At 46.0% G+C, this 21,876-nt stretch overlaps 2 protein-coding genes across 2 annotated transcripts in view; one reads left to right on the forward strand and one right to left on the reverse strand.

Annotated features, from left to right (window-relative positions):
• Positions 1-1,674, forward strand: part of LOC144820505 (choline/ethanolamine kinase-like) — a 56,897-nt gene extending 55,223 nt beyond the window's left edge. Inside the window, exon 11 of the mRNA XM_078677938.1 lies at positions 44-1,674. Coding sequence (XP_078534064.1) covers positions 44-100 — 57 coding nt within the window. The 3' untranslated portion in view covers positions 101-1,674. The remainder of the gene's footprint in view (positions 1-43) is intronic.
• The window catches only part of LOC144820521 (uncharacterized), a 200,693-nt gene that overhangs the window by 101,868 nt on the left and 76,949 nt on the right, over positions 1-21,876 (reverse strand). The gene's annotated exons all lie outside the window — the stretch shown is intronic.

A 21,876-nucleotide genomic window follows, 5' to 3' on the forward strand; every position in this document is an offset into this window, starting at 1 on the left:
TCTTTTACTGACCATCTCACTAGCACTTTGTTTTTCTTCCCAGGATTATGCAAAGTCACGCTTTGATGCTTACTTCAAGCAAAAGGCAGCCTATGCATGACGACCCCCTCAATGCACAAAGACCTCGCCTTTCGCTTGTTTTCTTTGCCAGTTTTCCTGACACATTTCCAGCGGATTTGGTCCAACTGTTTCAGCCTCTTGCGGATTGCCTCATAAGCCAGTGACTTGTGCTGCCCATTGCCTGGAGTCTTCTAATGAATGATTTGCTGTAACTCATTTCAATCTTTGTGGTCATTCTGTGAAATTACAGGAAAAGCAGTACAATTTCGAGAGTCGTAGATGCTCTCCTGTTCTCATTCCCTGCAGCGGGTAACTGCAAATGAGAACGAAGCTGCTTCAGCCACATCTCACTGTATTGCTTCTTAATCCTACCTGACATTGTTAATTCAACAGTATACTGCCCTGAGGCAAAAGAGAGATGTGTACTTTTAACATCAGGTAATTGGACAAACACATGTGTTTCCTGATACAGAACTATTCCTTCTGCCCCTTCTCTGCCAGTTTGTATATTTATTTTCTTAACTGGCGTATTTAATTTATTGATTAGTTATAGCTTGAAGTGTTCTTTTCTTTGAGTTTGTATATTTAAGCCCAATCACAGGTTTACATATGAAGTAGGAGCTTAAATGTCAGAAAATAGTATAGAACATGCAGGCTTTATCAACCAGTCCGAAGGCATGAACCACTGATTGTTCAATCATTCTGAACATTAGGCACATACAGTGTCTACTCATGCAAGGCATGGAGGTCTATGGTGGCCAGTGGCACAGGGTGCGAGTGAAATCTCCATGGCTATTGGAGTCTGTAGTACTCGGTCAAAGAGGACAGGAGATACATGAAATTCCTGGACAGAGTGTGTTAGATATTTTTGGTCTAATCACATTATGGTATTGGATACCAAGGCCCTCCAATGAAGAGGCATTTAATATTTATTTCATCCAAAGCACATTTGTATGTTCTGTGTGACCATACAAAAATAAGATTGGTCATAGTTCATCAACAGGATAGGATACTACAGCCATCCTATTACAGGCCCCCTGATTTTTCATTAATTTGCTTCGGAATTGGAAAATAAAGGAACAAAATGGAAAGTGAGAACCAAAAGTATGTTACTTATGATTGGATGTGTGTTCAAGACCTCCTCACGTACACCGGTTTAAAATGTGTACTCACACATTTTAGAATGCAATTCACCCCTTTACTTATATTTTAATTGAAAATACACTCTTACGGTTAGTTGGAGAACTTGAAAGTGTGCAGAATCCCATACTGCCATTTGAATTCACAAGGCTTCTAAAAGTGGCGTTCAATTGTTGCAGTGCATCCTGTTGAGGTCCCAGCAAGAGACTTGAGGGCACATAATGAGATAGAGCAGGGTGAATGTTGCAGGACAGCTTACACTGGTAATGCTTTGATTAATCTGGTTATCTTCTCCGAGTTGTTCCTCTGGAATGGCAGAGCTGCACAAGCATCATAAGAACTACTTCTGCTGAGATGAATCAATTCTGCCACTCTACACTCTTCGTGATTCTCCTGATTCCTATAACTTGCATAAACATACCATTGGAAATCTGCATTTACAGACCAATAAAGCTATATTGTAATGGACCACAACATGATCTCCGTGTTATTCATTTCTTAAAAGAGTACACTTTTCGAAAGGTTGTGCCAATCTTTGATTTCTCTCCTTGGTTTAGAAAGAGTTCCTTATATTTGAGAATTTCTTTTTTTCACAACGTATTTTTATTGTTGACAGCCGGTACACCAGCAATACACAGGTATTGACAATAATGCTGATCTCAACACTTTCATTATTACTATCACATAGTCTATGAAATAACCGTCTTTGTATATAACATATTGCAACAAACAATAGTGCCATACAGAACTTGCAGAGAGAACAAATAGATCTTAAATAGAGGGGTTCAGGCCATACATTTTGGAGACAAATACTGGCAGCATCCAAGTCATAGTTCTGTACAATCATTCCGGCAATTCCTCCATAGCAGAAACGAGAGGGACTGGTTCAAGACTGAGCCCTCTATAATCTGCCCACCTATTCCAAATTTTAGAATGTTTCTGGGGGCACCACCTCTCCTTAAAGACTGATATTCTCAGGCTCATGGAATAATCTTGGCTCTTCTTCCATATTGCAACCGATGGCAGGGACTCATCCTTCCACGCTCTTACTATATCTCGTTTAGCCAAAGTGAGGCCAAGGAATAGCAGGTGGCGCTTGTGTCTGTTGCCGCCCAGGCCCTGAGTGATGTGTATCATAAATAGTCGTGGCATATGCGTGATATCCTACCCCAGGACCTCCGATAAACATGTGTTCACCCCCCTCCAGAACCTTGATAAAGTCTTACACTGCCATACCGTGTGGAGGATGGTGCCCTCAGCAATCCTGCAACGCAAGCAGTGAGGGGAAGCAACCAGGCCAGCACGCCACAGCTTGTGTCTGGTGTAGTAGACCCTGTGTAGATACTTGATTGGATAAGTCGTAAACGGGCCGTAATTGCCGTGCTGCACGGGGACTCCAATGCCTCCACCCAGTTGTCCTCGTCAAGGGGACCCAGGTCCAGTGGCCACTCGTCACGAGTTTTATGCAGTGTTGTAGGGCTATTGTTTAGGAGTGTGCAGGATATTTTGGTTATTTAGTACTCTCCTAGCTCCCCCGTGAAGGACTTGGCTTCATCTGGATTAAAGTCGGGTATATCGGTCTGTTGTGCTAGATATGGGGAGAAGGCATGTCTAAATTAAAGATATCTTTAACCCCTTTGACGCTCATGACGAGCTCAGCTCGTCATCCAGGTACACCTCTCGTACGCTCATGACGAGCTGAGCTCGTCATGAACCGCGGGATTTTGAAATCTTCAGCGCACCGCGGAAATCTGCTCCGCGTTGATGCGGTTAAAATTGTGTACGGGGCATGGCATATTCTGTCATGAGTTCCTGAAAGGAATTTAAGTTCGAAACCCCGACAGATGTGGCAGTTGGCCGTTCTGCCACAGGGGGGTTTCCTTTGTCAGCCAACCCCACCATCCCATTGTGCGGAGTGCCCATTTCCAAATCTCAAATATCATTCTAGTTGCGGGTGGTAGTTCTGTAAGTGTCGGGCCAGAGTACAGGACTGGATGTAATGACTTGGCTCCCAGCAACCATATGCTGGGTCACCCCTATCTCCGTTCCACCAATCACTAAGGACTAAAAGATGTGAAGCCACGTGGTAGGCCTGGAGATCCGGAGTGGCAATGCCACTGCAATAAGTGGACTGGAAACTAGTCCGCAGGGCCACTCGTGCTGTCCCTCTTCCCCAAAGGAACCGGGCCAGGATTGCATTCAGCTGCCAAAACCATGTCGGTCGTATTGGGTACGGGTGGTTCTGGGTTGATATAGGAGGCGGGGCAGAGAGACCATTTTAAAAATGGCAGATCTGCCATACAGGGACAGCGGCAAATGGGACCACATTCGCACCTGGCCTCCAATATTTGTCCATAATGGGGCCAAGTTTCTGTCCCATGATCTGGACTGGGATGCCAAAAGGAATATTCCCAGATATTTGAAACTGTTGGGGATCACCCCTAGCTCCCTCGACCATCCACCCAGCTGATGAGCCATACACCCCCCTGACCCGTCCTCCACGCAGGGGCCATAGATATGATTTGCCTCCACCCCCTTGACCCCCCGCCCCCCACGCAGGGTCCATAGATATGATTTGCCTCTATACATATGTAGGCCCGGGGTTTCACCAAAAATGTGCACGATTCTAAGCAGGCGAGGGCCTGTCCTATTTGGCCGTGTTCGGAAGAACAGTACATCATCCGTCCATTCTCACCCAAGCTGCCAACGGCTCCATGGTGAGTGCAAAGAGAGATGGGGAAAGAGGGCATCCCTGGTGAGTTCCCCCCTCAGATGGCAAAGTCTCCCGATGTAGCGTCCGCCACTCGGACCGATGCAGTGATATCTGTATATAAAAAGCGTATTAAGTATAATAAACGGGCCAATATTCAAGGGGCTAAGCAAAGCGAAGAGGTATGTCCAACTCGGAGAACCGAAGGCCTTGTCGATATCCGCAAGGAGTGCAGTTGGTTCCTCAAGTCGATCCACCACAGCAACGGCATTCTGTGCGCGCCGAATATTGTGTCGTGTAACACGGCTAGGTATAAAGCCGGTCTGTTCAGAGTGAACCAGATCCATTATATGTGGAACCAAGCAATTCGCGATTACCGTAGCCAATAATTTAGCCTCAACATTTAAAAGGGAAATCGGGCGATATGACGAACAGTGTTCTGGCGGTTGGCCTGGCTTCATGAAAACTACGACCTCGGTATGTCTTCAGTCTGGGGGGAGGCAGCTGTCCTCAACTGTGGTGTTGAGAGCCGAAAGATATGGTTGCATCAATTGAGACTGGTGTTTTTGGAGAAATTCGCAAGGAAAGCCAATGGGGCCAGGTGCTTTTCCAGAAGGCATATCCAGCAACGCTATTTGCAGTTCCTAAACCAACAATGGGGCGTCTAGTGTCTCTCATACTGTGTCAGAGAGTCCGCAGGTGGTTTCTGCCGGTAGAGTCTCTCGGGTGGTATATAATTAAGTATAGTGCTTAGCAAAGCAGGCTGTAATTTGCTTTGGGTCCATGGGTATCTCGCCGTCCGGGCCACACACACTCGGTAGGGTCTGCGGACGCAGTGTCTGTTGGCACAAGGGGTGTAGTAGGACACTTGATTTATCGCCCCACTGGTATATTCAACTACGGGTAGTGAGCCAGTAGAGGGGGACACCCCCGCTGCCCGATCCAGACGCCGAAATCTTGCTGAGCAACGTGGTGCAGTACCCAGGATTTTACCAGGTGTTTCCCCCCTCACTCGGCAGCCAAGAGGAGATCGCTGCATTCATCCACCTCAGGCCTTCGAGCAGAGTGACTTTGTTGCGGTCGCGGTCCGAACTGGCTGCCATAAATTCATTCACGGCCTGAGGTAGGCTGCAGCTCACACGCTTCCTAATGGGACAGGGAATCGCAATGGCCACAGCGCCACCACCTCAGCCCCCAGCACCTGCACTGCCCATAGTCCCAACCAAGGGAGGGCCGGCGAGACATCTAGCCATGTGCTGCCTGGCCCATGATCTGCGTGGCCTACGCTTACACCGCGGCCCGGTCTAGCCCCCAAATCTCTGGAAGCGCGAAGCAGATTGCCTTGGCCCCTGTGCCTCTAACCTCTGCCCCAAACAGCCTCGCAATGTGCAGCCGCTCCTGCGGCGCAATGTTGGGCATGCGTCCAGGTGGGTCGGCGCCATGCCCCGTCCAGCAGTGCGCTCCATCCCTGGCGCCGAGGCCTCCCGCTATGTCGTCTCCTCACAGTCAGTGGCGCGTTCGCCGGGCTCTTCAATTTGCCACAATAGTGTATCGCTGAGCTCTGGCGAGTCTTAGCATGGAGGAGGATATACGGATGATACAGGATTAATGTAGGATTAATTCTGGCCACGGGAGTTACACTAAGGCGCGTTCGCCATGTTGGACCGCCAGGCCACGCCCCCCCTTGATTTGAGATTTTTGGTATAGGGGTCCTTGTGTGTTGTAAAACCATGCAGTGTCCCTCTTGAGATCCTGACATTAGCAGAAAGAATACTCTTGTTATAGAAAAAAAGACCTAGTTTATAATTTTTGTCCACAGAGTGTTTTTACTGTTCAGCATAGTCATTTTCTCTTGTGACACGTGAACAGTTCCTATATTCTGAGATGCATACATGTTGTCTTTGGTTGTGAGATCTTTGAGAAGGGCTTCTTGTTTTCTTCCACTTGCCAAAAAAGGCTACTGATTTTGAAGTATTTTAAAGATTTCTTTAATGTTGGATCAATGGGGAGTTTATGGTATGAGGTCATTGAACTTTCGGCTAGTGTCGCACATGGTGTCAGACGACTGAGTGTCCGATGATTAGGAAATGTTCAGCAGGTACTGGAAATTCAGGCAAGGAAGGCTCATTTGGAGTAGGAAATGTGAAAAGTTTACGCAGTAGATAGCACTTGGTTGAATGCATAGAGAATAATTCCCCGGTGTTCTGCCAGGTTCATCTGATCAAAAAACATTCACTGCCATCTTAAATTGAAGTATTGTGTCTCTGAGTGAAGGTCATTAATAAAAGTTTATTTGGTGTCTTCAGGTTTGGAAAGTGTCCCTTTATGTGATGTTTGTCCTATGTAATGGAGTTTTTGTGTGGTCTAATGTCATGACAGTCCTTCTGATGTGAGGTATGGTTGGTAAGAGTGTCTTTTGATGCTAAACATTGGGCCACCAAATGTCACTTAGGCGTGAAGTTTGTAAGTATGGTCCCCTGGTGTTCAGGAAATGTCAGTCTTTGAAGTAAAGCCATGGCTTTGAAATGCTGTGCAATCTGGCCCTGTTAAAATATATATATATATATATATATATATATATATATATATATATATATATATATATATATTTAACTTCATGGAGGCTATCTGCTAAATTAAGCTGTAGCTCCCTTTTACCAATACATCTGGAGGGAAAGTGGTGTTTTTTAAACGTGTATATGGCATATCTTTTCTATGAATATATGTGGTTTCATGTATATGTGACCAGATATTGGGTCTCCTATAGGTTTTTATCGTCCATAGTGGATGGGGTATGCTGCAGGTGCATCATTCTAGGTCCCCGTTCCAGATAATACATCTGTCCAGTAGGCTCAGGCCTTCCCTTTCCACCCTATAAAACCAGTACCCTTGCTCTTCACTAAAACTGATCTATTTCACCTTCCGAGAGAAATAGGTCTATAATTTTTATATTACTTTGGGTCTTTGCCTTCCTTGGGTCTGAGACAAATGTGCACTTCTGAGAAGCACCCAACTGATTTTTCCATGGAGCAGAAAGAATCAATCAAGAGAGACAATTTGGGTAAGAATAATTTGGAAAAATGAAGAAAAAATGCATCAGTACAACATTTCGACCAGTCTTACTGATGCCTAGCAGAAAAAAGGTCCGGAGATGTCAGAAGAGTTATTGCACAATGCTAGTGATTGGAGGAGGATTTTGGGTTTCAAAAAAATGTATTCTTCATTCATAAACAGTTGATCTCTCCACCCAGCTGTGCTATTCAAAACTACTTTTACAATGAAGAAAGAAAATGTCCATTGAAAACAAAAACGATCCCAAGCAGCACTTTAAAAAATATTTATATTTGAGTAAAAATGTATATAATATCCAAAGTGACAAATCGGAATTTTACCCTTTTCACGTGTGGTGTTGACCCTTGTCACCTAAAGGAGAATTTGACTGCAGATGGAGACCATCAACCACATGCTCTTGATATTGAAAAAACACCCTCAATGTGGAGAATTCCCTCGACTTCAGAAGAGGTTTGCGTAACCCAACCAGGAGGCCTGGAAGCATAGGAGTCTTTGCTGTGTGTGCAGGCCATGGCAAAAAACATACTCTTTTAGAAATGTGGAACTAGTTTATGCAGCAAGGCTGTTTTAAATCAATTATCAAATTTTAATTTTCTAATGGATTCTCCCTATCCCACCCAGAACTAACAATATTGATGGACATATCCTTCTGGGGTGAGGGGGACATCTGGAGGAGATGGAAATCAGAAGCATCTGCACTCTTGTGGAGGGGTGTCTTCACAACAACTATTGGAGCTGCAGGCTATCTGGTGTTTGAATTCTTCCTGCCTTGCATCAGAGGGAGGCTTGTATAGTGCTCATGGACAACAGCACTGCCTTGTGATACTACAACAAACAAGGTTGGGTGGGGTTGTCAACCCTGCCTCAGGAGGCACTTTGTCTTTGGAAGTGGCTGGACCGCTAGGGGATTTTCCTGGTGGTACACCACCTAGTGTGATCTTTGAATGCTGACGCCCTACAGAGCATGAATGGCAGCTACACCTGGCTTGATCTTTTTGCCAATGCCGAGACCACACAGTTTCAGCATATTTGCACGTTGGAGTTCCCACAACAGCACTCTCTCCGAGTCTCATTCCACCTAGAATATTCTGAAGATCAGGAATAACCGGGCCCAAGTCATCTTAGTCCCACTGTATTGTGTAAGAAGAGTGTAGTACCTAGAATTACTGTACATGAGCATCTGATCTCTGATCAGGTTGCCACTTGTAGTGAATCATCTGTCGCTACTGTGGGGCTGAGTCTTCCACACAGGCCTGTGAAATCCTAATCTCCATGCCTGGAGATTGAGAAGCAATAATTAACTGCTTCCACCTTCCTCCTGAAGCAGTTGATGGCATTCTGGCAGGCAGGCAGGTGTTCCTCCGCAAAATTAATATACGCCTGCCGTTGGAACAAGTTTTTGGTTTGTTTTGGTACTCAGCAGGTTGACCCACGGTGAGCCAAATTATCTGAAGTATTGCTTTTTATTCTGTCCCTACAAAGACTTGCTTTGGGCACAGTTAAATGCTATTGGTCTTCTCTTTTGGCTTTTTTTTGCATTTGCAGAATCGCCCCTCTTTAATTAATTCACCATTGTGATGCATTTTTTAAAGTGTTTACAGCAATTATTTCCTCCTCAACCTTTCATCCTAATGTGTACTCCCTTTGAACCACTGCACAACTGCCTATTGCAGCTTCTCACTTTAAAGAAAGTTCTCCTCATCACCAAAACATCAGCTAGGCATGTGAGTAATCTACAAGCCGCCTCTATCAACCTACTGTTCACAACATTTATTTTTACGTCTCGCCTCTCAATGCGCATGTGCATTGAGCGTCGCGAGACTATAGCGACTCAAACAGACTTTACCCAACTGGGCGATTTGGTGCTGTGCCCGTGCGCTTTTAGGTCAATGCGCAAGCGCATTGACCTAAAATGCGCGTGCACATCATCAAATCGCCATCTGTTCCCTCAGCTGCACTCCTCCCACACCTTTGAAGTGAAGCTTAGCTTCACTTCAAAGGCCCCTGCTGCTTCACACCCTCATCGCCGCTCTCCCCGCTCCGCCCCCTCCCCTGCCCGCCGTGTCGCATTTCTCCTCCCCCTCCCCTTCTCTGCCTTCGTAGTTTGGTCTCCTTTATTTTCTTGTTGATTTACTAAAAATAATTAAGTGTAAGCCTATTTGCTTTTCAGTAAAGGTTGTGCACCTTTTATCCATCTTACTATCGCATTGTTTATGCATTGTCTTGTGAGTGCTAGTTTCATACCGTTTTAAGTTTGCTTTTGTGTAAGACTTGTCTTAAAATTATGTTTTGGAACCACTGCTGGCCGCAACGTCGGTACTACCCCAAATAAAACAGCTTGACACTTCACTTCGCTTTGTTTTGCTTGCGTTTAGCTGCTCCCTTGCTGAAAAATGTTCATTTGCTGCGTAAAAAAGCTGTTTTTAGGCTGCACTGTTCTAAACTTTCACTCCATAAAAGCATGGTTATACAAGAGTGGCCAGACTCCACCAATGTATTAAACACAATTTATGTATATTAGACGCCATGTCTCGCATAAAATAATAGAATTTCGCCCTATTTTTTGCTTTCTTGCGAGTGTGTTACTGAAGCACTCTCCGCCCTACTTGGTGCACAGAGGGCGCGGTTCTCGTTTCCCTTTCATAGAGTGCCCTTTCACGCTCCTAAAACGGCATAGTGTATTACATGGGAGTATACCAACTCTTATAATATCGGCTTCCCTCTACACTAAACTGTGATTCTGGGCAAGTCACTTCCTACCCATGCACCCTTATCTTGCAAAAGCAGCACCGTTCAACAGACCCGAGTCAGACAGGTTATTCCCGAGTTTCAAAGCAAACAATGGCTTTATTTATGCTCTCTCCCGCCTAAAATTAACTGTTTTAATAGGAGTCAGTGGGGAAATATATACCCCTATTTTTTAGCGGCGCAGCTCTTGCATCATCTGGAAGGTTCCAGATGGCTGCCTTTTTTTCTTCTACAGCCCCTCACCCTCACAGACCCCCTCACCCTCACACCATCTCACCCTCACTCACCCTCACACCATCTTACCCTCACTCACCCTCACACCATCTTACCCTCACTCACCCTCACACCATCTTACCCTCACTCACCCTCACCCTCACTCACCCTCACACCTCCTCACCCTCACCCTCACACACACACACTCACCCACCCTCACACACCCTCACTCATCCTCACCCCCTCGTCCTCACACACCCCCTCACAACCCACTCAGCCTCACACTCTCACCCTTGCACACCCTCACCCTCGCACACCCTTATCCTCATCCCCTCACCCTCACACACCCTCAGTCACCCTCACACCCTTACCCTCACACCCCCTAACCCTCACCCCCTCACACACCCTCACTCACCCTCACACCCCCTCCCACCATCTCACTCACCCTCACCCACCCACTCACCCTCACACCCCCTCACCCTCACACCCCCTCACCCTCACACCCCTCACACCCCTCACACTCACACCACTCAGTGCTACAACACATATTGTGTTACAATAGGTGTCACATTTGCAAAAGATAAAACTATTGGCATTGTAAATAACAAAGCTATTAATTTTGCTATTTTCAAAACAAGCCATAAATAAAAAATGTGTCCTTTACAATACCAATAGCTCAAACTTTCCTAATGCGAGACCTATTGCATTGCTCTGCTTCTCTCCCCTGCTGCACTCTCCTGCTCTCTAGAGATGTGGCCTAACGACCAGAGCTGCCATCTAAGTCACGTAAATACAAAACATGTTGCATTCCAAATGCTATAGGTGTCACATTCGCAAAAATTATAACTATTGGCGTTGTAAATGACAAAGCTATCAATTTAGCTATTTTAAAAACCAACAAATAAATAAAATATTTGTCATTTACAAGACCAATAGCTCCAACTTTTCTAATGCGAGACCTATTGCATTTCCAATGCTTGGTTAGATTATCTGGCCTTGAGGTCCTGCGCCTTCTTTCTCCCTTAAAGTAGTTGGGCGAAACATCACTCTTTGTTCCCCCATACCTCTCTAAGGATCCACCGGATCCCTAAAGATCTCTGAGCTTTTACATTGATCATACCAGGGAACATCATGTGGACAATCCGCTCTTTGTGCGGTTCGCTGGAGTGAAGAAGGGCAGAGCAGTATAGAAAAGGACCCTTTCCCACTGGATTGTTCTTTGCTTCAAAATTATCATTGCACTGCCTTGGAAGCAGCCGGCAAAAGGCTTACTGGCTCATCTAACAGGGACAGGGCTGTTACTACTGCATTGGCATCTGCAGTGCCTGTTACAGATATTTGCCTGGCAGGTGTGTGGGCTTCACTCCACATGTTCTTGAAGAACTACTGTCCAATGAGAGGGGCACTTTGCCCACTTGGTCTTGCAGGACATTTTGGTTTCAGCAGTTCACAGACCCACCACTTGGGGAGGTACTGCTTTGATATCTAATCATAAAGTGAGGAATCTGCGGTTAGAAGTGTTCATCAAAAGGACAAGTTACTTACCTTCTTTAACACTCCTTCTGGTGGCTGCTCTACTTAACTGCAAATTCCTCATTGAACCTCCTGCCTCCACATTCTGTGAACTGGATTGTTTTCCATTTAAAAAGGTCTCAAATCTAGACATTGGTCAGGATCAGTCTTTTGTTGGGCTGTGCGTCTGGGTGTATGGACAGTCTAGAAAGCCACTAATGTCAGGGCGAATAGGTGGTGCTTATACGCGGTTCCACATGTATTTCCAGAGTGGAATGATGCCTGCACGGAACCACACTGCACCACCAACCGGCACACAGGAGTACTGCTTGAAATCCAGTCTGATGCCTGGGCAACATTAAAAAGAAGAGGAATCTGCTGTTAGAGTATCTGCCTAGAAAGAGCGTTACTGAAGGTAAGTAACTTTTTCATTAAGACATAGACTGTCACAAATCTGTACCACAGGGATTTCAAAGCCTTGTAACATCTAATGCCTTCACTCCTTGGCTCTTGAGCGTCTCACCCAAGAACGGAGGAATCTATTTAATATCTAGGTTCCCTGACTGAATCATCCAATCTCAGCCACGTGCCACTGTTTTTGATAAAATAATATATTGTGTTTGAAGAATGGCCACCCTTAGCTCTAGAGTGCCTTACAATCTAATCAGAGGCAGCAGTGCTGTATATTTCCAACAAGGACTACAAATAGTTCATTATGTGCCTTTATTTCCCCTGCTGAGACTCGAGGCCTAGATTTAGTGTGGACTTATTATGTTGGGTTATGTTGCAATCATCTGTTTAGTATGTCTGCTTAAAGGCACATTGTCTAGCTGGGAGACTTGCCATAATACAATCACTTTGTACTACATCATCATGAGCTCCTTATCTAAGTTACGTTGTTCAGACAATGGACATTGTTAAGGTGGTTTTCTAATAATGAGCATAACTGCTCTTACTACTCCAATTTGTCTTCTTTAGATGTTCCAAGAAAGTGTTTTCAGGGGAACGTGGCCGGGATGGGAATGGAACGAGACGTGCCTCGTCTTAGCTCTGTATTTCCTTGAGCATTTTTCATTGCTCCAGTAAACCAGGACCTCCTGCATGGGAAGCCCACCCATGAGCAGCTTACTGAGCACAACAAGAGCTGGGAGGCGAGGCTGCAGACTCTTGATGCTCAGCGGTACCCTGCCGACCCGCATCTTGAATGCTCGGCCTGATCGTGGGGAACAGGGCTCAGCCCCTGCTGCCAGTCTGACATCTGACCCGCCTCATAAGACTTGAACTGGTCCTACACCAGCATCCACAGAAGATCCATGGAGGACTGCTTAGAAGGCAAGGGGGCCCCTTGCGGTGCATGGTAAGCCGGAGACACCTTGAGAGGAGTCAGTTTGGTGCTGTGGCAGATCAGGACCCCACCCCCATAGACTATTAGATGGGCCGCTGGTATCTGTGTGGATGGTGGAGATTCAATGGCCCTCTTGAGGGGGCGCGAGCCCTGGAGCGGCTCTACACCACATGCCTTCCCTTCAAATAGAGAATTACCCCTGCAACACTCACCTCTTTCCCTTTGTCTAACTTGGACATCTGCAACTGCTTCTTTTGCTCGTGACAGGGTGGCCCTTCGTACCTTCTGCAAGCCTTGTGAAATACGGAAGGGAAAGCAGGGTGTAACTAGTTATCCCAACCTGCTCTTGAGACCAGACACCCCTGTGACCGTGTCACCACATTATGCTGCATCTCAAACCTGCCAAGGAACACTTAGTTACCTCTTTCTAAAAAAAGGCCCTGGCAGCAGACATGGACACAAAGGAGAGTTTGTCACTAACAGTGGCCGGACGATCTTCCCTGGTGCCTATCTCACAGGATTACAATTCCTTAAAGACATCTGATGGGAAATGGTATCCCTCAAAACACACTTTAAGACTTGTCTCCAGGACATACCCTGTGTTTCCTCTGAAATAGAGGGTTGAGTAGATGATCTGGAATACCGGCAGACTCCCAGGTGGAGGATCCAATGATTTTGTGATGCAGAGTAGCGCTGCTCAAGGAACAGCAGGTGAACTGTAGTCCAAACAGGAAGACTTTGAAGATAGTAGTCGTCAAAATAATATCCGTATCCGGGTGTTGGGGGGCTGGGGGTTCCAAGGGGTGCAGAGGGCAACAACATATGGCCTTCACCGCTGAGCTCTTACGAGTGATCCGGGGTGACATGGAGGCCTGATTGCCAGACCTTCACTGGCCCCACAGGGTGTCCACAGTGCCGGGACATCCAAACGCTGTCCCAGACATCCTCTTGAGGATTCATTTCTTCACTGAAAAAAAAACCCATCTAGCAAGCATCAAGGGGGTAAGTGAACCTAGACTACCGCAGTCGAGCAATCCAACTATTTCGGATCTCTCTTCGGTTACACTGTGTAAGAGGCGTGACTTTAAGCCGATCACAGACAAGCCGAGGGAATTAGACATCTCTTACCAGTAGTGATCAATACCTAGCAAATGTTGGCTAAGCCTCGTGTCTGCACATCTGCCTCTAGTTCAAGGCCGTAAGAGGACGAAGAAAAAATTAATGCAGCAGAGTCAAATGTCTTTTTCCTTAGTGGTGCTATCGTTCTACCTGAAGCCAGCCACCTTTGGTGCAAATCGACCGCACTTACAAAAAATGCAAACCTACTATCCAAACACAAAGTTTAGCACTCAAGTACACACAGTCCAGTTTGTTATTATTAGTTCCTTTCTCTGTCGAATGCCACTTTTCCAGTAGTTGAATCCAGTCAAACAGCACAGTACTTCAGAAGAAAATACTTTATACATTAATGTCCATATACACTGCTGCCGACTAATGTTTTGTCCTAGACGTTTTCAAGGCTATGTTTCTGGATTGAGGTCCAAAAAGAAAATTGACATCTCTCCTTTTATGTTCATATGTCAAGGTTACTGGAATGTCATCCGTAGACCTCCTCGTAGTGTAACATGTCCCAATGACTGAGGATTTGGAAAGTACCAACATCTCACTCTCGCAAAGCTCTCACTCAGCCTTGGCATCACGTTAGCCAAACAGGGCTCTACAACTGGCGTACTTCCTGTCCCACCGGAATTTGACTTCAATCCTGAAAAAAGACTTGCCCATCAGTTGCTCCTGATACAAACATGGTTTCAGTCTGTGAATCCTCTACAATACGTTGCAGGACGGGATAGTTAGACCCTTCCATACAGTACTAGCAAGACCATTACATTTTGATTTGCCCAGTCATCTTGAGCCGTGTTCAGCCATTGAGAATACGTCCAAGCAGTTGCGGCATCTGAAGGTCTAACTATGCCCTCCTACAACGTTTTGGAGAGGATTCACAGACAGAAACTGTGTTTGTATCAGGAGCAACTGATGGGCAAGGTTTTTTAAAGATTGAAGTCAAATACACAATTGGTTTGAGGCCTTGAAGAAGCCTGTAACTGGGTGAAATGCGTTAGTTGCACGAAAATTGTTTTCTTCAACCAGAAGATCTTTGAATAAAGAATTGCAAAAATTGGGAAAATTAGCTCTTTTCATCTACCTGTGATCAAATAGCAATTTGCTGTTACTTAAGTCATTGTTTGAAGTTGCCTCACTATTGTGGTTTAAAAAATTTGTAATTATTCGTAGCCTAAATTGGTGGCTAGCTATTTGAGGATGGGCAACGATCGATTTCTGTACTCAAACAAATATAGCACACTTGGTAGTGCGGAAACAGGTCCCCTGCCTGCCATTATTTGTTTAGCAACAGCTTGCGATTCTATGTGGACATAGAGCCTATAGACCTTGAAGTAGAAATACTATCAGGGGGATAAGGTTGGAGCCTTACTGGCCCATAAATTATGGCGCCAACACTTTATGGGCCATATTAACTAAAATGTAGACATTACTTGGGCAACCATCGAAAGAGCCCAACAACAAGCATTTCACGACCACTGCCAAACCCTATATATGTGATGTGAGAAGTTGGCCTGTTATATGATGTTCACTATTCTAGTGAGCACCTTGCACCAGTCCAAACAACCCTTATGGTGATGGTTGTAAAGTCAACCTTCTAGACCAGCTATCCTAGTGGTAGCATGGACAAAGCAGTCTTAGGCTAAACTCAAGAGGGCATGTGAAGCCAGCTGTTTTACCATATGTAACCCCTTTAATACCAAGGGAAAGGACACCACACAGGTTATATATCATAAAATATATGTATTTATTACTAAACACAATCCTCTGAACTCTTTATGAGGTCTGAGGCACAAGCACATAACAAGATACTCAATTATCATACATTAGGTTGCACAAAATACAGTAGAGCCCTAGGGGCACGTAAAACCATATCCTAAAATAGTGGTATAAGAACCACGTCACGAACAAAGGATAGGCCTAGGGCCTAGGGAATCGCTGGGGCTACACTGTACTACCAAAGGATAGGAAGTAGGAGGCCCACGGGATGCGTGTGCAGTGTCTTTACACACACGTGAGTTACCATAGAGTTAGAATGGGAACAAAAGAATTGGAAACTAGTTCTTTTAGGACACTTCCGGATGGACTAGGGAAAAGCTGCTCAAAACTTAGACACTAGGATAGTCAATACCCACAGGAGCACCAAAGTACTCGCGTTGCCTCACCCACAGGAAGCGGGTGCATAGGTGTCAAAGTGTGTCGGGTTTCGTCGCTGATTCCTATGGAGCCTTGGAGAAAGATGCTGCAGGCGACCAGGAAAGAAGTGTCCGATTGGATCCAAGGGCGGATCAAGGATGAAGAGTACCTGAAAGCAGAGGGGACAGAGTCTGGGTCACTAGCCAGTGACCAGGAAGGAACCAGGCGATGTCGGGAGGTGTCGATGACAACCAGGAGCTGGATATGGACTGTCCCACAAAGGATCTCTCTGTCGGCGGTGTCTGCTTCCGGATTGGAGTCAACAAGCCTTGGCAAAGGCAACACACGCAGGAATCGAAGATGGCTTCTGGATCAGACCAGCAAGGTCTGATGGGCTTCTCCTTTTCAGGGAAGCATGGCCCAGTCTGGAGCAACCAGACCAGCATTGTAAATTCAAAGGTTCGTCGTCACAGAGGCCACTAGCCAACGGGCAAGTGACCGGACAGATGCGTCGAGAAGTTAAATGCAGAAGGGCCCCACGCAGTACTCGTGGAGTGTGGAGGGGTGATCTTCGGTGCAGTTGGTGCTCGGGGCTGGGGCTTCTCAATCCCCAATGCACAACTTTGAGGGTGCCTCAGAAGTTGCACAAAAAGCAATTCGCTGGCTTTCCAAGATGGCTGGTCCCACGTCTCGCGTCGCCTCCACGGGTCTCAGTTTTGCTGTGGCTCTGGATCGGGCTGAAGGAAGTCTGGAAGTCCGGGTCTTGTCAGGCTCTGTGCTCGGGCTCCGGTAGGAGCGTCGCCAAAGCAAACTGTTGATCGCTTGATGGTGCCTGCTTGCACAGGGTGGTCACTCCTTGACCACAAGGGAGATGCTTCAGTCTTCTAGTTGCAGTAGAATGTCGAAGGTCCACAGTTTCATTTCAAGTTTGTCAGGATAAAATCTAAAGTCTTGGGACTCAGCTCCTACCTATATACTGATCTGGTGGGCTGGATTACCTGCTAAGTCCCTCCTATGGGTGGGACCAGGGAAGGGGGTGGTTACACCCCTTTCCCTTTGTCCAGTTTCGCACCAGAGCTGGGGCTGGAGTGCCCCAGCAACTGGTTTGAACCGGGCTATGCATGGGACACCTTGCGTGCCCCAGGCAGTGTCTCATTTCATTCAGCCCTCCCTGCCTCAATACACTATGGCCTGTCTGGGGTGGTGCTAGCACCTCCTAAGACAGGAAACCTATTGTCCAAGCCTCCCTCGCTGGAAGGACTCCCAGCAGCAGGAGATGCTGAGGCTCTGGTTAACTTTAACCGGGATTAGTAGGAACAACATGTCTTCTCCCTCTAGAAGGGTGGAATGCTACCCCTGTTGCCAGAACTGGCGAGGGGGTAGTATTCCAAAGCGTATGACACCTTACACGACATGTTTTGATAAAGCCAAACCAAAGTTATCAATAACCGCGAGGATTATAATGCACTATGGTATGGCTATATCATAGAACAGCTATAAGGACATGGTTCCGAAAGCTGCAGACAGGCTCAGCTCATGCTAGAGCACCATCTCACATAAAACCAGGCACTCTGCCTCCAGGATTGTTAAGGCCTGCCATAGGAGTGACTTATAGGTATATAGGTGTCTATATATAAGGGTAGGTATAGGGATACTATATCTAAGCAAGGGGCAATTACACCACCTTGCCCCAGCTGAGTGCTCAGCCACTTGTGTCATCTTGGATGGCCAGCCAGGAGTGGCATAATTCATGCTGCAGCCCCTGGTAGGCCTTGGATGCACCTATGCCCTGGGTACAGGGGCTCATAAGGTGACCCAATATCCAATTTGAGATGTACCTAAGGTACGTGGAGTCCATTTTACAGTGAGAGCAGATAGCCTGGGGTCCTGATTAGCAGGATCCCAGGCCAACTAAGTCAAAAACCAGCTAAACACTAGGCAAACAGTTGGGGGTTAACCATAGTCAGATATCCATCCTCCTACATGTGAGACGAAATCCCTCAGGACATGATAGATGCTTATTTACGGGACAGTGACTGGGACCCAATCGATCCTTGCCACACTGAACTTTGTGACACCCTTATTACACCCACAGAGCTCCAGCGGGATATCTATGTTGGGAAAACACCAGGCCCAGATGCGCTCCCTGGTTACTTCTACAGACCCTTCCTCCCTACACTCCAGGATGGACTACAGACACTGTTAAAGTCCTTCACCCATGACACAGGCCTCAGGCCTACCAAGGCCACTGCCTAGATCACACTAATTCCCAAACCGGGAGTTGACCATCCACTGTGTTCATCCTATCGCCCTATAGCTACCTCTTCTGAACACAGATGCCAATATTTTTTCTAAAGATCCTGAACAGGCTAGAACAATACCTCCCCAACCTCAGCGATCCTGATCGGGTTGGTTTCATTCGCAATACGCAGGGAGCAGATAATATACGCCGAGTTGCACACTTGGTCGAGGAATCTCACCATCAAAATGTTCTGCCCTGCCTTCTCTCACTAGGCGCGGAGGAGGCTTTTCACAGAGTGAGCTGGGCCTTCCTCCGAGCAATTTTAGGTAGGGTTGGTCTAGTGCTGGGTATGACTGCCTCAATCCATATTAATGGACAGAATACAAAATTGATCAGTCTTTCCATGGGTGCTGACCAGGGGTGTCCGTTATCGCCTCTACTCTTGGCTTTGGCTGTCGAATTCTTATCCATTACAATCTGGCAGACAGCAGCCATTGCAGGCATACCTTTGGAGGCTAGTCCTACAAAATAAGTCTATTTGCGGACAACCTTCTGCTTACTCTAATGATGCCCGCTACTTCCCTGGCTTTGAAGTTGTTTTAAAGTTAACATGACCAAATCGTACACCTTAAATCTTACCAAACCCTGACATGACCTTCCCAATCCCCAAATGCTAGCCTCATTTCAATGGGCTTCCCGCACAATTAGATACCTAGGCCTTAACATAACCCCATGCTGACCACTAGGACGCAACCTTATTGGCTGGAATATCGACCATCCATCTTGGAAGACCTCTTTCGCTGGAAGCTACTGTATATATTGTGAATAGGCTGAATGAATGTTATAACAATTAATGTCCTTCCCAGGATTCTCTGTCTTTCAATCCTTACCCACAACTATTTCAGTCCTTACCCACAATCAATCAAGTGGCTTGTAAAGCACGACTACCCACCCATAAGGGTCTCAAGGGTTAAGATCTGACACAAGGCTCTGTGGTTCAGTCGAAGAGCCAGGTCCCCCGATGATATTCTGCGTTTTCAGCTAGACTAATGCTCCTTTATCTGGGGAGGTAAGCTCCCCAGACTCTCTAATTCTTTGTTAATGCTGCTTAGAGACAGGGATGGCCTAGCTTGCCCTAACCTCCTCAATTATTATTGAGCATCCTATCTATGCTTTATCTTTAATGGGTTATCCAAGAGAGCGACAAACACTGGTTCCACTTGGACCAAGCTGTGGCCTGTCGCCCCTAATGGGACTTAGCTTGGCTCCCCAAACATGCCTGGCCAAGACGTGCCTACATTGCTACTCCCACAAGGTCAGTCCTCGAAATCTGGGACAAACTGGTGCTTAAAAGGGGTATCATAACCTTTCTTTCCCCCAACACGCCAATTGCCAGTAACCCAAAATTCACCCTGGTGCTCGACTCTCATACGTTCCCCAGCTGGGAGGCTGGTGAGTGTAGGACTCTGCACAACCTCTTCGTGGGAAGCAACATTAAGCCCTTTGACCAATGCAAATTGGACTTCAAGGTTCCTGAATTTACATGGCTGCAATAATTTCAATTGTGTCACCGGGCACTCTACCTCCTCAATGCTCAGGGAGCCACACAGGTGTAAACTTTGTTTGAGAAGCTAGCCATGCTTACAATGGCTCCTGGGGGCTGATATCTCGAACCTATCAAGTACTTCAGCACTCTACACCTACCTCCACATACCCATATCAAACACATTGGCACTCTAACACTGCTGAGGGCATCTCGCAAAAATAGTGGGAAACACTTAGGCGCAAGATCCCAATAGGAGACGGCCTATAGGATTATGGCACAATGGTATTATACCCCAACACGCCTGCCCACTATCTACCCTAGAGCTTCTACCCTCTGCTGGCAGTGCAGAACGGAGCCAGGAGACTCTTGCCACATCTGGTGGTCTTGCTCTCTTATCACTACTAACTGGAAGGATATTCCGGTACACACAAAGGCGATGATGCTTACTGACTGGAGGCTTATTTAGCCCTATGTTAGGTGCTGCAAAGCAGCTGATAGTTCTTTCCTGGAAGAAGACTGTGCCCCTCCCCCCTCATTGCATTATGGTTCAATCAATCAGTCATTTATAGAGCGCAACAAATCACCCGCGAGGGTCACCTGCCTCTGGCATGTTATGGCAGTGGAGCAGCTGACCACACACTGGCCCCTACTGATACCAAATTAACAGGTATTTGGCAACCACTAGTTGATTATCTCTCTCGCCTTGAATACACTTGCTTCACCCCAACCAAATTTGAAGCTATCCAGCTCTTTGACTAGGACGCATTTTGACTTGAAACCGATCGTACCTTTGTTTTTATTGTTCCTTCATTTACAACTTATTCCTGCCTGAGGCGCCCACGCACTGGATTTTCTGCACCTCTACCAGCTTTTACTACATTTTGGCATCCTTGTATTATTGCTTGCAACAGTACTAATATGTCATGATATATATATAAGTGGTGAGGTGTTAACTTTGAGACCATGTCTTGTAATGTTTTGTGGAAAACCTTTATTAAACAGATTTCAAACAAAAAAAGAATAGATTTTCAGATGATTCCTGGAACAGATGATGGCAGAGAAATCTTAAGGTAATGTTTTATTACTGTTCCAACAGTATAATCAAAGCTTGGGCCTGCAACATTTTCTCAAAAAACCATGGGGCATATTATCAAGGGGGTTTATCTCCGCTTTTTTGGCTTTAAAAGCCAAGAAAGCGGAGATAAAATTATCTCCCTATTATCTAGCTGTCGCTAACACCAGTTAGCGACAGCTAGTAGGAGATAGCGACCATCTTGGGCCCCACTTTGCATGTCAGTGATATTTATCACTAATGACATGCAAAGTGGGCGTGCCAAGATGTTAGCAACTGGCAACAGTCACTAACATCGCTATCTATATTACCAACTTTTGGAGATATTCGCGCTAAGCGCGAATATCTCCAAAAGCTAACACCTGCCGTGAGCAGTTCTTAGCCATGTTATCCAATGGGAGGTGGATAACATGGCTAAGAGCATTAGCTCGGTAATGCATGAATATCGCTGACTTTTCAGCGATATTCATGCATTGCGGCTGTTTTTTATCGCATTTGCGATAAACCTTGGTAATGGCAAGGTTTATCTGCGATAAAAGTCGCCGCAGCTCAGCGGTAAAATTTCGTCTCTAACCAAGCAATAGCGATAATTATCGCTATTGCTTGGTAATATGCCCCCATATTCGTCACAGTTTATTGACAGTATGCTTCTTCCTTGAATGGAAAACCTATTTTTTTTTTAAAAAGCGTTGTTCGTTGTTCTATTTGGTCATCTGTTCAGTTCTATTTTCAAGTTGAAATCTACACGAAGTTGTACACGATGTGTACCTGTAGTGTTAAGATTCACATTGTGCATAATGTTTTTCCACCTTGGTCACGTGCACCCTTTTTCTATATGCAGGACAGTGTTACATGTCACAAGTTTGTGCACTGAAAAAATCGGATTCAGCATTTATGCATCTACTACACCCAATTCGGGACTTTTATTAAGAGAAGCTTTTTGCTTAATTTCTAGTGCAGG

This window comes from Lissotriton helveticus, chromosome 1_1, assembly GCF_964261635.1.
Source record: "Lissotriton helveticus chromosome 1_1, aLisHel1.1, whole genome shotgun sequence".
Classification (NCBI taxonomy): Eukaryota; Metazoa; Chordata; class Amphibia; order Caudata; family Salamandridae; genus Lissotriton; species Lissotriton helveticus.